The sequence below is a fragment of the Corythoichthys intestinalis genome, chromosome 15 (assembly GCF_030265065.1).
Source record: "Corythoichthys intestinalis isolate RoL2023-P3 chromosome 15, ASM3026506v1, whole genome shotgun sequence".
In the NCBI taxonomy this organism is placed as follows: Eukaryota; Metazoa; Chordata; class Actinopteri; order Syngnathiformes; family Syngnathidae; genus Corythoichthys; species Corythoichthys intestinalis.
Window position 1 is genome coordinate 20100735 of NC_080409.1, and position 14985 is coordinate 20115719.

The 14985-nt window shown below is 40.8% G+C and overlaps 1 protein-coding gene across 1 annotated transcript in view; it reads right to left on the bottom strand.

Moving 5' to 3' along the window:
• Positions 1–1112: 1112 nt before the first annotated feature.
• runx3 (RUNX family transcription factor 3) overlaps positions 1113–14985 on the bottom strand; it is a 47713-nt gene continuing 33840 nt past the window's right edge. Inside the window, exons 5-6 of the mRNA XM_057859666.1 lie at positions 11806–11883; positions 1113–5019 (exon numbers count right to left, since the gene is read on the bottom strand). Coding sequence (XP_057715649.1) covers positions 4550–5019; positions 11806–11883 — 548 coding nt within the window. The 3' untranslated portion in view covers positions 1113–4549. The remainder of the gene's footprint in view (positions 5020–11805; positions 11884–14985) is intronic.

The window sequence follows — 14985 nt, forward strand, 5'->3', positions numbered from 1 at the left end:
GGTTTCCTTGATTCACCTACTTGTGGTAATATATTAAAGATGACGCCATGTATAACATATGTTGTTCCCTGTTCTAAGTGCTAGTTCCAAGTTTGTTTTGTCCCATTGACATATAAAAACATTTGTTTCCCAAAAAGTTTGGGTTTGTGGTCACGACTTTTAAATTCTATTTTCTACCTTTCTTTTCTGTTGCACTTTCTAATGCTTATATATATATGTGTGTGTGTGTGTGTGTGTGTACATTTTCCTTTTTATTTTATAGACTTAGTTTGACCTGAAACACAAACAAATGACATTTAACAAATATTTCCTGCATATCAACTAAATTTTGAATATAGCCTCTAATTTTAGCAAAACCAAACCTGTACCTCTTGAGAGGCATTTTTCATTTTGGACCCAAGCAACACAAAATGATTACAAGACAGGAACAACATTTTATGATTTTCCTCAACATGGTGTAACGTATAGCATTAACAACTTATTACCTTTGATAAAGAAAATCACAATATTTCTTGAACAATTGTTAAAATTGGTGTCATGGTTCATTGTTTACTCCTAACATTTTATAGATCAGTGTCGTAACCCTTTTTCTAAGGCCCTGGTATTACCGAAACAAAATGGTGACGTCATATACCGTAATGGTCGCTATACACGTTCTCTTCAAGAAAAGTGCTGGTCCATGCTGACACTGGAACATGAATCATGATGAATCTTTCTGTCTCCATCCCTGTACATGTGTATAACGTGCACCCATGATTTTACAAGTGCATTTTGGGAGGACAAATGCGCGTTACATTCGGGAAATTACGATATCTAATTTTCTGATTTTTGGAGATGACTGACAAGAAATATGGGGCCTTTTTCTTACATCCATCCATCCATCCATCCATCCATCCATCCATCCATCCATCCATCCATCCATCCATCCATCCATCCATCCATCCATCCATCCATCCATCCATCCATCCATCCATCCATCCATCCATCCATCCATCCATCCATCCATCCATCCATCCATCCTCTCATCTCACACATACAGTACACGTGAATAAATTATGAAAGAAATTGTAACACATTTGTTTTTAATTACAATTATTAAAAACTACATTATCTGCAAACTTTACAAGCACTCATATGGAAACATGGATGATATTAATACATACAGGAATTCTTTAAATTAACATATCAGATGTACATGCTTTAAGCATACAAACAGAAAACAAGTTTTTGGTACAATGAAAAAAAAAAGGAAATTCTTTTGAAAAGAAACAAGTAGGTTTGTGGCCCTTAATCCAATATAAATTAAAATGCAATTCACTTGTACACTTTGGCTTTCTAGTTTGACATGAAAATTGACAAAAAATTGAGCACACACCTTCGGCACTGTTTAATATTTTTTACACATGTAAAAGCGTCTTATTTTGGGGAGGGGGGTCACTGTAGCTGCATTTGTTTTTCATAGTAAAAGTCTTCAACCATATTGTAAAGGCGCAGAGAATGTGCTTTTCCTCTCTAGCACCAGGAGACAGGAATTAGTAGTAAGAGGAATAAGGCTGTAATTGACCTGTAACCAGTCAAAATCCAAAGGCTCCACCCCATTAGCAACCCTAATGGGGACAAGCACTCCAAAAATTGGAATAGGAAGTTGCATAACATGGTGCAAAAGCTTCTTCTGTTTTTTTTTTTTTGGCCCACTCTTCTCTTACTTTGAGTCATGATTTAAGTTAAGGCTGAGCTTCTCTTAGCTTGATACCTGATACGCAGAAGATCTCGTGTGGGCGTATGAAACAGTGCCAGATTCAGGAGCCCCTGGCATCAATGATCAGTAAATTAGTCCAAAAGCAACACTGAGAGCCATTAGGGCTTCAAAGTTGTTACAGATTATCCAGAACAAAGGGCCTCTGACCATGAGACAGCTTTCTTTTTCGGCATAGTTGCCTTTGGTCTCGGTAAGAAGACACCGCTGTGCTTCCCCCTGTCATACTTCTCTCTTCTTCCTTCTTTAGCAATTGAAGGATGACGGGGCTAACTATGGAGAGGTGTGAACACACTCACACATATCTGCGATGTCGGTATGTACATGGATGGTAAAATTACAAGCGATTGCATGTGTGTGTTCAGCAAATATGTACACAAAAATGCACAAATGTTGCAGGGTTGTAAATGTTTGTGAATAGAAAACAGGGATGGGGGTATATAATTGGAATAGTGCAAAAATTAAGCAAATGGCTTCGTAACACTTTGGCTGTAATTGACAGCGATAGACGTCAAATCCATTTGAAGTCAGAAGAAATGGGTCAAATAGGTTGGATGTCTAATATTGATGAACTAAATGGTGGGAGTGTGCATCTCGGCCAGAGAAAAAACACATTTTAGTTTTAAAGTCATTGGCTATAGGGCGCCGTTTGTAAAACCGCACATTCTGAAAATTACAACATTTTCTCACATTTAGCGCCACACAGTGTTTAAAACGCGGTGTGAAATTTTTAGAGTGACTTTTTTTTTTTTCACATTTAACACATTATTTAGCAACCTAAATATTAATTTTTAAATACGAAGTTTTGGACCTGAATGTTTAAATCCAGAACTAAATATTAAATTTAAATCTTAAATTTATATCCTAACTTCTAAATGTTAAATCTGGAAACGGTTGGAACTAAATATTTACAGAAATATGCAAATTCACATGACTGGAGACCGGAAGTAACAAAATAAAAACTGGAGCACACAAAATACTCTTTAAATAGTTTCTCCTAAATATGTATTTTACTTATATATTGTTATCATCACAATGACTCATGTGCAAGAGCAGACTGCCACCGTTGAGTAGGTTTTATTCATTTTCAAGCAACGTAAACAGACAGTCTGAGCCGCTCCACCAGCTTTTATTTTGTTACTTCCGGTCTCCAGTTATGTGAATTTGCATATTAAGCTAAATATTTAGTTCAGACCGTTTCCTGATTCAACATTTAAGATATAGGATATAAATTCAAGATTTAAATTAAGTATTTAGTTCTGGATTAAACAATCAGGTCCAAAACTTCTTATTTAAAAATAAATATTTAAGTTGCTAAATAATGTTGTAATGTGCAAAAAAAAAAATTAAATTAAGTATTTAGTTCTGGATTAAACAATCAGGTCCAAAACTTCTTATTTAAAAATAAATATTTAAGTTGCTAAATAATGTTGTAAATGTGCAAAAAAAAAAAAAAAAGTGACTAATAATTTCACACCATTTTAAACACTGTGTGGCGCTAAATGTGAGAAAATGGTGTCGTAATTTTCAGCATGTGCTGCTTTACAAACGGCGCCCCATAATTGGCAGCCATTTACGGCGCAAGACGTATAATTTATTTGGATGGCTTGGACGTCTACTGGTAATAAACTCATTTACATTCACAGCGGAAGGATGAAAAGAGCCACATGATTGGACGTCTGTCACTGTCAATAGCAGTGAAAGAGTTAAATTAAGCGCAAGAAGGCAAATTCGGGCAATTTAAAAGATTAAAGGCTTAGCTTTACTCTCTCACTACGAAAGTTGTGGGCGTGGTTCATACAGAATAAAGATTTTTAGTGCATCAAAGCTACATTGGAAAGACAAAATAATAACATTAAAGCTTCGTTTTTTTCCTCATAATTTAGTTGCAATATATTACACGAATTCCAAATGTATATTTAACAACAAAACATGATATGCATATACCGTAAAAAATATATATATGTAGAAAAAAAAAGGAAAAAGGAAAGATGAAGAAAAATGCTTTACCGATGCGGGAGTATACACACAGATTTCCTCAGAATTTGGCTCAAATAAATATCAAAAAGTAAACCGTGTCATCCAGTTTCAAAACACCAGACTTTTTTCTTTCATGGAAAAAAATGCCTGAATAAAAAGGCTTGCACGGACTAAAAAGAGCAAACTGTCCTGTATACATTCCTCCAAATATATTGTTCGCTGTCCCGTTCGAACATGTTTGACTGATGTCACAGCAGAGGACGTCTATTGTGTTGAAGCTTAGTTGCGTACAGCTTCATGGCAGCCAAGGTGTCCATTTGGATAATAAATTAAGGTCATGTGAGCATATGAAGATGCTCAGGATGCAACCAGAGGATGTTTTTGTAAAATATTTGACATCATGTTTTTGCATAATCCAAAATGGAAGCTTAGAAGGACTGATTGCAACAGCAGTGTTGCCAAGCCTCGGAGGGATGTCTGAGTCACTCATGGGGCAAACATTCTGTCTGGTTACTCTCCTCCACCCTCATGAGAGCTGACTCAGTCTGAAGAGTCTGACCACCGTCGGCTGTTAGCAAAATGGCTTTGTTCAGCTCATATCGTAGCCTTAAAGGGTACATGTCTTAGCGCAGTGCAAAAATTCAGGCAGGGTTTACAAAATGCGGAAAGTCTTATGAAGCGAGTGCTACGGAAATAAAAGACAAACATGCATTTATCTCTTTTTTTTTTGTTTCTTTTCTTTCAGTGTTCGGGATTTTGTTCATCATTCTCTTCACTTTTACAGCCTTCCAGCATCCCCGGGTTCCGAGCCGATCAGTAAGGTCTCCAGACGGATTCATCGAGGCGGCCCGAGGCGCTCATGGCCGTGGGGGAATTGCTGTGACTGCCATCAGCCTCGACGCCCTCGCTCTGGGCGTTCAGGCCAGGGTTCATCAGACTGTTTGTGCCACCGGTGCCCGAGGCCCCCGAGCAGGAGAGGAGACGGGTGGGGGAGCGCTCGCCCCCGGCGTTTGCCACCATGGAGAACTGGTAGGACCCAGATCCTGTGCCGTAATACAAGTAGGAGTTGGATTGGAAGTTCTGGCTCTGGTTGTTTGAGTAGGGAGGCGGCAGGTAGGTGTGGTATCTAGTTGGAGCCGACATGCTAAGGCCGCTGATGCCGGTGCTGGAAGTGTTGGTGGAGTAAGGGAAGGCTCCTGGGTAATGTATGCGGGGGTCTGAGAAGCGTGGATCAGTCAGTGGAGATGGGAAGGTGGTCCTCTGTTGGAATAGATCAGTTGTCCCTGTTGGCAGAAACAAAAGTTGGAGGGTGAAAAACCATTCAGAAAAGAGAGAGAAGAGCATTTTGCATGCACACAAATTAGGTTTTGAAAAAGCAATGTATGGATTTTTTGTTCACACACAAACACTACCAAAAAGGACATTATGGAAAACGCTAGCTAAGATTGAGGCTTTCTTAAACTGCATCATAGACTTCACCATTAATTGACAAGACTGCTCCCACAAACATTGGGCCACGCCTTCCCGTTTGGGGCCGACTCAGGCAGAATTGAGTTGGCTTTCACTGTTATAAAGTCAAACACACGCTGCGTTCAAACGCCGGATTTAGGTGGGAACAGGATGAATTTTTTACTCCATACAAGCAGGCAGGATTGTCTCAAGAGTGATTTGGTCGAAGATTCAGGGTAATTATTATATAAAAGAGCCCCATCTATGCACTTTCAACTTAAAAAGCTCTTTGTTTTGTGACAGCCGCCACATTGGATTACACAATCTGTAATTTTAGCTGGAAATATTTACGTAAAATGAATGATAACTGCCTGTTTATTTGCTCTTAACCAAGAATGTAGACCGTTCTATGTGCATATCTATAGAAATTTCGGTGATGTACGCATTTATTTACAAGGATTTTAAACTTAAAATGCTCTGTTTTGTGATGGCCGCCATGTTGTATCCATACACAGTAGCGTTAGTTTACATTCAAATGATCAGGTAATTTTTGGCCAATTGCCCGTTTTTTGGCAAAAAAGTAGTAATTTAGATATTTCTGCGCCTCTACAAAAAATATTCGCCCTTTACGTGTTTTATTTTATGTAAAATTTCAATCTAAAAAGGATGAGGGCCAGATAGCCGGCAAGACGTGCCTCTGCGCTGAAACAATAGTAACATCGGAATTCAACCTAAATAAGTTGTGATTGTATATAGAAAAATGCAATTTTTTTCCTTTTGTTGAGTAAAATTAAGATGATTCTGAATGGTTTCCTCAAGTATTAAGTTTCTGATGTGAAAATTTGAGTGATTTATTAGCAGTTGAAAACGAAATACATAAAAATTAAGTTGCTATTTTGGGCAAACACTTAGATTATATGTTAAACATTGCTATTGATTCTGAAAATATAGGTGATTATTTCTGCGTTTGGTGATTTTTGTGCATCTAGCGTGAAATTTGAGAATTTTATGGCCTTTTTAAATTTTATTATAATTGTATAAAACAATTATTAATCGGGATTTTATTAGGGAATTACTTTTTTTAAAAATGGCGATGCTCATGGGGACTCATATATGCCTAAGGGAGGTGCCGGTTTTGGTTTTAGGTCGCTAGCGGCTTTGGTTTTAAAAATAATTGAATTTTAAGTATTTGAAAATAGGCCCCCTATGGATTGGCCCCAAGCCCCATGTCCCATCAGCTAATAGTGAAGTCTATTATCAAAACATGTTTCTCATAGAACCATTGTCTTGTGATTTTCAAGGATATGCTGTATGCTTCTCAGTGAGAGAACTATTCTTGCCAGTTTTAATAATAATTGTCTTCATATTCCCACAGCCTCTCGAAAATGGCTGATCATGAGAATCCCTCAATACAGCACCTATCGCACTTCCAAAAACACAGCAACATAAAGGATTCTGTCTTTGCCAGAGCAATGAAAAGAGGCTTTGTCAGCTCCGACAGATGCTTTGTACAAACACAGACGAACTGTTGGACAGTTGTTGTGTAAGTCATCATGAATCCTACTCAAGAGGCAGACACGAAGACAACAAAGGCAAAGGGAAAGGGAAAGACCCAGAACAGAGAAAGCATTTGAACTATTATTTCAATTACTTCGCCTCACAACCCAGGACCTGTCAGATGTGTCCTTCGTTGACCTCGACTTGAGTGAATACTCGAGCCTGTCTCCTATAGGGTAAAACCATATCAAACTTCCATCCTTAGCTCAGATGTGATTGAACTCAACTGGTGTAGCTACATGCAGCTGAAGCACTTGGCTTCGCCTGACTAGTTGAGTGTGTTAATTTTTCACACTGCAGAACACTGACAAATTTTGGATGGAGGCAATATGGCCAAAAGCCATAACTGTAAACGCCCTGAATCCAGTTGACGCTCATAATAGAGTTCCTCATACCTGATGACACCTGCTGCTTACGCACACACACATACACGCACACGTGCGCACACGCATGCACGTAGGTGCGTCAGTCCATTTGTTTAGTTGCTTGTGGCTTTCATGTGTCCAACATGGCCACATGACTGCAAGTGTAAAATATGGATTTGGATGGCAGAAAAAAGGGATCTTGTATCAGTGAAGCAAGCAGTTGCATGCTACAGCCCCGAGGGGGGAAAATGCCACACTTGCGTGCCACAGTCTTGTTCAAATGTCTTTTCCCTATGTCTGGAGAACTGGGGTCCATTTTCAAGTTAAAAAAATATTCCTTTGCGCTTTCCATTGGTCCTGCTGTATTCTTTTTCTGCCTTCTTTTGGGGTGTTGGAGCCCTGTGATGGTGGGGGCTGTTTCTTTTTCCAGAGTCTACCAGGCGCTGGAGCTCATATCTTATTTCACGCAAGGAAAATTCGAGCCTTCAGCTGCTGTTGATTCGGGTGAAGTGGAGTCGGCCCACTAATTCCTACCGGACTCCCAAAAGAACTCTGTCTGTCTTTTTCTCTCTGTCTGTCTCTCTTCATCTTCCCGCGTCGGTGCTATTTTTAGGTCTCAGGGTGCAGTACTGCAGAGAAAGGAGGGGTTCGGCGGCCTGTGCCGTGGGGTGGCGGCGCGGCCCGCCCCGCACATGATCCCAGTGATTGGAGTTGGTGGAAACGTGTTGGCTAAACTGCGGTGGGGATCGACTACTGTGTTCTTTCAGGGGAAACTCGACAGGACGCGTATCACAACATCTTAATGGGGTTGTGCATTCTCAAAGCTCTTGGCTCCTGACCAAGTGGAGCTTGCTACCACCCAAAACGCTCAGTAGTACATTAGCTCCCTCTAGAGGAAGGGGCTACATAAACTGTTTTGGAATGGCCAAGCAAACTTTTGCAGTCTGGTTTTTCTCTCTCTAAACCACGGTGCATACTTTCCTGCCCCCACCCATCATAAGTACAGGCTTCGCTGTTGTGGCTGTGGTAACTGTGGTGTATCGCTGGCAGAGAAAAATCGACACTAGTAGTAGCTGCTTGTAACCTCTGCATCCCCAAACCACACATGATCTCCATTAGGCTCATCTGAAATGTGTTTGCAAGGACAGGAGAGGAGATGGACCCCAGAGGGCTCGCTTGGCACAGTCCAAAGTCTGTGATGTTCACAGGCTACAAAGCAACTAGCAGGGAACCAGAACTTTTTTATATATATACACATAAGAACACAGTGTTCCGTTGCACTTTTTTCCTCCTCTCCCTCTGAAGCATAGCGGCACACACTTATTTAATTTTGGGGTGGAGTCCTCCGCCTCTCTTTTTGCTTAGCTCAAAAAGACCACTAGTCCACGGTGAAGCGTGTAACCTAGATTGAACAGGAGGTTTGACTCATTTGCTTATGGGGAAAACGGATTTTTCTCTTGTTAACACAAGGGCAAGCTTGAAACGACCACATCTCTGCGGGATTGTCCGCAATTTTGCGTGTGCGACTGTGCATGCGTGAGATGGTTAGTAAAGAGATGATGCAAATCCAGGTGCTCACCTGTGAAATGTTTACATAGGCTTGATGCAAACTGTGACGGCCAGTACACAAGCAATGTTGCCTCAAGCAAATTAGTTAAGGGAAAGAAATGGGAGTGGAACGGGAATGATTTTCTGATCTTTTTTCCTCATACCTTCCTGACTTACAATGGCAAACTTCTGTTCTGTACTGAAGTTTTATTTAAGTACTGTAGGCCCAACCTCCTGTCAGAGGTTAACAGGTTCCCTTTGATTAACTGGTTTGGGTAGCTTGAAACTTGTAAGCCATAATGCATGCAATTAATGCTGATAACTGGGTGTGACATCGTGCTGCCGCAGAGCTTCGGCTGTGCTAGCAAGGAACAGGAGGAGACCTAAGTAAACACAAATGATATCTAATTGTTTATTCAAGTTTGAATGCTTTGAGGCGAATGCATAATGTTGAATGCAAATGATTGTCATCTCTCCTGTATAGCACTGTGCTCCATCGGCTAGCGCAAACAATTTTGAATGTGCCCTGTTTGTGACACACAACAGACGCAAGGTATAATTAATACAGGGCTTGTTTTATACCCCCTTATGTTGACCTTCAATTCAAGGGCGTAGGTTTGCATAGGGACAGTAGGGACATAACACTACCAACTTTTCAGGATACTCAAATTGTCCCCACTAACTCTTAAGCACCTTATTTGTATGTATCACAAAAGTGAGTACACCCCTCACATTTCTGCAGATATTCAAGTATATCTTTTCATGGGACAACTCTGACAAAATGACACTTTGACACAATGAAAAGTAGTCTGTGTGCAGTTTATATAATAGAGTTAATTTATTTTCCCCTCAAAATAACTCAAAATATAGCCATTTATATCTTAACCCACTGGCAACAAAAGTGAGTACACCCCTATGAAAAAACGTACATCCCTAAATGTCCAAATTGAGTACTGCTTGTCATTTTCCCTCCAAAATGTCATGTGACTCGTTACAGGAGTGCTGTCAGCATTGCTGCAGAGATTGAAGAGGTGGGGGGTCAGCCTGTTAGTGCTCAGACTATACGCCACACTCTACATCAAATTGGTGTGCATGGCTGTCACCCTAGGAGGAAGCCTCTTCTGAAGATGGTACACAAGAAAGCCCGCAAACAGTTTGCTGAAAACCTAGAACATGGATTACTGGAAGCATGTCCTATGGTCTGATGAGACGGGCGGTCACATGACATTTTGGAGGGAAAATGACAAGCAGTACTCAATTTGGACATTAAGGGATGTAAGTTTTTTTCATGGGGCTGTACTCCTTTTGTTGCCAGGGGTTTAGATATTAATGGCTATATTTTAGTTATTTTGAGGAGAAAATAAATTAACTCCATTATATAAGCTGCAGACAGACTACTTTTCATTGTCTCAAAGTGTCATTTTGTCAGCGTTGTATACTTAAATATCTGCAGAAATGCAAGGGGTGTACTCACTTTTGTGATACATTGTAGGTAATTTTAGATTGTCTTTCCATATGTTGTAAGGATAGAATTGGCCCTACCATTATTTAGTGAATTACAGTACTTTCATTATTCAGACATACATTCACCCTGAATGCTGAATGTGCCAGTCAACCCCCCCCCCCACAAACGCACGCTTGATTGGCTGATGACTTGACCCCTACACACACACTCATTCACTCCCCAGCCCCCTTTGAAGACGAGGGGTATTAGAAGTTTATGTACGCCAGCAGCAGCCACTGTAAGTAATGTAAAAACGTCAATGTTGTGAAGGTGTGGAACACACCACTATTTTTTCTACCGGAGTGCAACCTGCATCAGTTAGCATAACATTAATCTGTGCGAATTTCTCGAACTCGAGGAGGAAGCTGCTTTGAGAGATATATCCTCCTGGATGTTTCCTACTGTAAACATTAATTAAACTGTAAGAAATGTAGTGAACCGAGGTTTACCCCCTTCTCCCCAGCTTTCATTTTTATCTTATTTAAGTGGTCTTAACGCAGCCCAAAGGAGCTTTCATTTTTTATTTCCAACATGTTGATTTTATAGATTAACCCCTTGATGCCTGAATTTACATTAAACATATTCATTCATTAAATTTTTGAGCCGCTTATCCCCATGAGGTTCTTAGGGGTGCTGGCGCCTATCCCAGCTAACGATGGTCAGGATATACTTAAATGTATATATAAAGTACACATAAAAATATATATTTTTCATATTAGTATAGTTGTATTAATACTATTTTTTCTGACTTATGTATTCATCCAAAGTTTTATGTATACAGTATTTATCAAATATAAATTTAGGCATCAAGGGGTTAAGGAAGAGTCAAAGCTGATGTGACAATGAAGGGGGATGTTCTCAATTTCGGTTTTTTTTCAGTTCCTTTAATCTTTTTTTCTATTTCTGAAAACACCCTGTAAACTAGACACAGCGTACATATAAAACTATTATTTGTGTCTGTATTCTCATTTGACAAACAATTAAACAATTGTTTTTCATTAATCACTGCCTCTTTTTTTTTTTTTCAATTGATCAACTAAAGTATAGCCAAGTTAGTGGGCCAAGGTTGAAGTCACTCTAATCCTGTTTTGCGTGCGCCCTCGTAAAACCAGATGACTCAGTGTGTGGCGTGGTGGTTTGTGGTGGGTCGAGGACAAATAGGAGAATACGAGGGCTTTTTGACACAACTTTGAAAATCCAAACTGCCAAGAAACAAAATGAAGGAAAGAAGGAGTGGGCGGGAACGATGAAGATGAAGAAAGTCAAGCAGGGTGGTGGCGTCCTAGGAATGTTCCGGGCTGCTCAAGGGCCCTACGGGCAAAATGAAACAGACTCCAAAATTGTCAGAATGGCACACCCTGTGTTGTGCCCGCCATTCCAGTCTCGACTATAATTCATGATTATTCTTTTGCTTTTCAAATTAAAATGGAATACAAATTTATTTTAAAATCTCTGCTTTTATAAGAGATGCTTCTGGGCTGTGCAAACAGTGTTTCCAGGCACCGAGCACTAACCTTAACTCACCTTTCTACTTTAGTCCAGCCTCATGATGAATAAAAACTGTATGTGTGCTTACTTACTGTATACGTACACAATATGTACATTTGAAAACACCGATATGGGAAGTAATATTGCTGAGTTCTTACCTGGCCATGGTCTGAGGTCCTCTTCCACCTTGCATGTCTTCAGAGAAGGAGGGTCCATCTGATCTTGCCACAGAGCTGCTGAAAGATAAAATTGGCATCAACATGAAAATGACATGCAGTAAATCATAATTTCAGTATTTTGTGGTTTGCAGAACAATGTGTACGTAGGTGTTGTACAGTATGCGCGAGGTGAGGAAGTCAACACCAAAGAAATATAAATAAAGCTCAGTCTGGGACCTTCAAGGTGGACCTGTCAAACAGTCTTGGCATGTAGCGGTTTGGAGATGTGTCTTCCACTCACAGGCTGGGCTCTGCTGACTGAGCAGTGGGCAGTGACGGCTGATTTTCTCACTAGAGTGAGAGAAGTCTTGGAGAAAACATGCCTGATGGCTGCTTGGCAGATATTTTAGGGTCTTGCAGGTGAGACAATGGTGGGGCAGTGGAAACTTGTGAAAGGCAGCAGCAGCTCAGCCAGTAAAGCTGTCAAGAAGCAAGCTCAATTCGAGGACCCGCTGGCCCAGCGCGTGGGACCCTGCTTCGCACTCAACGGCCACACCGCAAAAGGGCTGACACAAACAGGCTCTGTTTGCTCTTGGTCTGAAATGATGCACTTGATTCAGGTCAGCCAGCACCACTGAGCTCTGAGGAAACTCAACACATGGAACGACCAGTCACCTTTGATATCCAATTGATACACGACTACAGTATCTGGAAAAAGTGTTGGGCCACGACAATAACAGGCAGTGAAAAAGGTGGAGCTGCTGTCCCTTGAGAGAATTTATGTAAGATTTGCGAGTGTGCCAGTGGGAAATGTTCTCCGTTAATGAAGAAGAGCATTTGTGAGGTCAGAGTTCATTGATGTTGGATCAGAGGTCCTTGCTCACCATCTCTGCTTCAATCCATCTCAGAGATGTTTGATCGTGTTGAATTGAAAGTTATTTTACACTCAAAAAAGCGTGTGTTTAGGGACCTTTGTGTTCTCAGGCACACTCATGCTGGAACAGAAACTACCTTCCCCAAACTGTTTTTTAAAAAAATTGATTCCATGTAGGGTTAGAGCGATACAATTTTTTTGGCTCATGATACCTGGCTGTATCAATACCACATTTTTTTTTTTTTTTTAGTTTAGTTTTCTTATAATACGAAATTACTGCATACTCTTGGTAGTCATCCTATACATTTGAAGTGGGAAGGCTGAAAGTGAATGAACGAAGATTCATTTGTTGCCACCCCGCCTGCTTCAAATGGATTGGGCGTATAGTTGTGATAAGTAGTGGAAGGGTATATCTTGTCCAGAGAAAGAACACATTTTATTCTTTATCATATTGGCCGTCATTGACAGCGCTTGATGTCCAATCCATTTGATGCCACACTTCCGCTTCAAATGCATTGGATGTCTACTCGTGATCAACTCATTAAATTCACAGCGGAAGGATGATTGGACACCGCACGATTCGATGTCAATCATCATCATCATAGAAAGGGCGACAAGTGCTCCTTATTTTACAGTGGCTTGCATAACTGGCGGGCACCTTGGGCAGGGTGACCAGTGGTCAGAAATTAGATCTCGAAAAGTACAACATTATTGCTTATAGTTTAGTGTCGTATCGGTACCGATACCGATACCGATATTTGTATGTATTATCAATACCGAAACTCGTATGTAGAATGGAACACTAGTTCCATGAAAATATCTCGGTGAAATGAAGAATCTGCAATCAGCTGCAGCAAGCGAGTAAACCTGCTGCTGTGTCAATTAGGGCAAATACAGATTCCTAACCCAAGGAAGGGATGGAGCATGATGTTCACCACATTGGGCTCAGCATGTGTTAGATCCGCGCTTCCCTTTTACTTCCTTTCCAAAGGACCAAATCAGCACTCAGTTCCTGAGAGGTCCTGCACTATAGCTCACAATGGCAAATTCTTACATATAAATGGCCTTATTCAGATGGGCTTGCAAGCAGCTGGTGTGATTTGCTCAAGAAAATAAACATTTCCTTCAAATATTTTGATTGGCCAGCAGACAACATCAATACCAGAAGCACAGATTACCCCTGTTAATAAAAAGGCCCACCCCTGGGTGGAGCTGAAGGAGTGGGTGAGGCTGGGGGGCTGATATAGGAACGAAGAGGCTGCACCGCTAATAGCCGATTTTGGTGGTGCATGTGTAGTTTTGAGGAGGACACAAATAAACAGAATTTTGAGGTTTATGGGCACTGACCGGGAAGATATCGGAGCCAAAATGGCATCTGTCCTCGTGACTCGGATCCTGCGATGCCTCGTAGATATGACGCGCAATGAACTGTGTCATTGAAAAACAGTGAATGTGGGCCCTTGTGCTGGCTTCCTGTTTCACTTAGGCCTTAGGCGTCTCAACAGCGAGAGAATGCAAGAGCGCGAGCCAGCGAGAAAGAAAGACGCCAACGAGGAGAGAGAGAAAAGAGAGCGTGCTGGAGATGGCCTTGGCTCAGCTATGTTGGACATTTGATACGTCTTTTGAGCCCTCACTTATAACGTGAGCAAAAACAAACACATGGGCTGAAAATTTTGAAGTTCTTTTAGAGGGCTTGTCACCCCCCCTCGCACTTCCTCTTTCCCCCAGACTCAATAGAGACCGTTCATGGTGCACATGTAGTTTCTGTAATTGCTGAAACGTAAAACTCACCCTTACTCTGATGTGAAATTACAACTTACACAAACAATACAGGCCTGTAAAATACAACTTGCTCTCACTTCTCCTTTTCTTTCTATTCATTTTTTTTTTTTTTTTACATTGTTTTTCTTGAAACATTTTCATTTATAAGTATTTGTTTCAGGGTAAAAAAGAAAGGGTAACCACAAGAGAAGCTTACAGGGACAATAACAAATAAACTTTATGGCGGCCATTGACATATTATATAAATAGTGTCTTGTTTAAAGGACTAGTTTGGTAGCGTTGGCCTCAGAGGGCAAGCTTCCTGCTGAGGTTTGGCACCAATCTTCTAACAGGGTGACGGCTACACTTTAAAGTCCATGCCATAGCTACCTGACGGTGCAAATTTCCTGTCTCACTCATGCACTTAATTGGCTGATCATGTCACTCTGGATGTGGGAATTACTCAGAGACTCTTGGCTGTGATGGTAGCAGAGCGCCACCTCGAATCTGGGGGGCCAGTCGGCTTGTTTATGTGGGGTAAACAC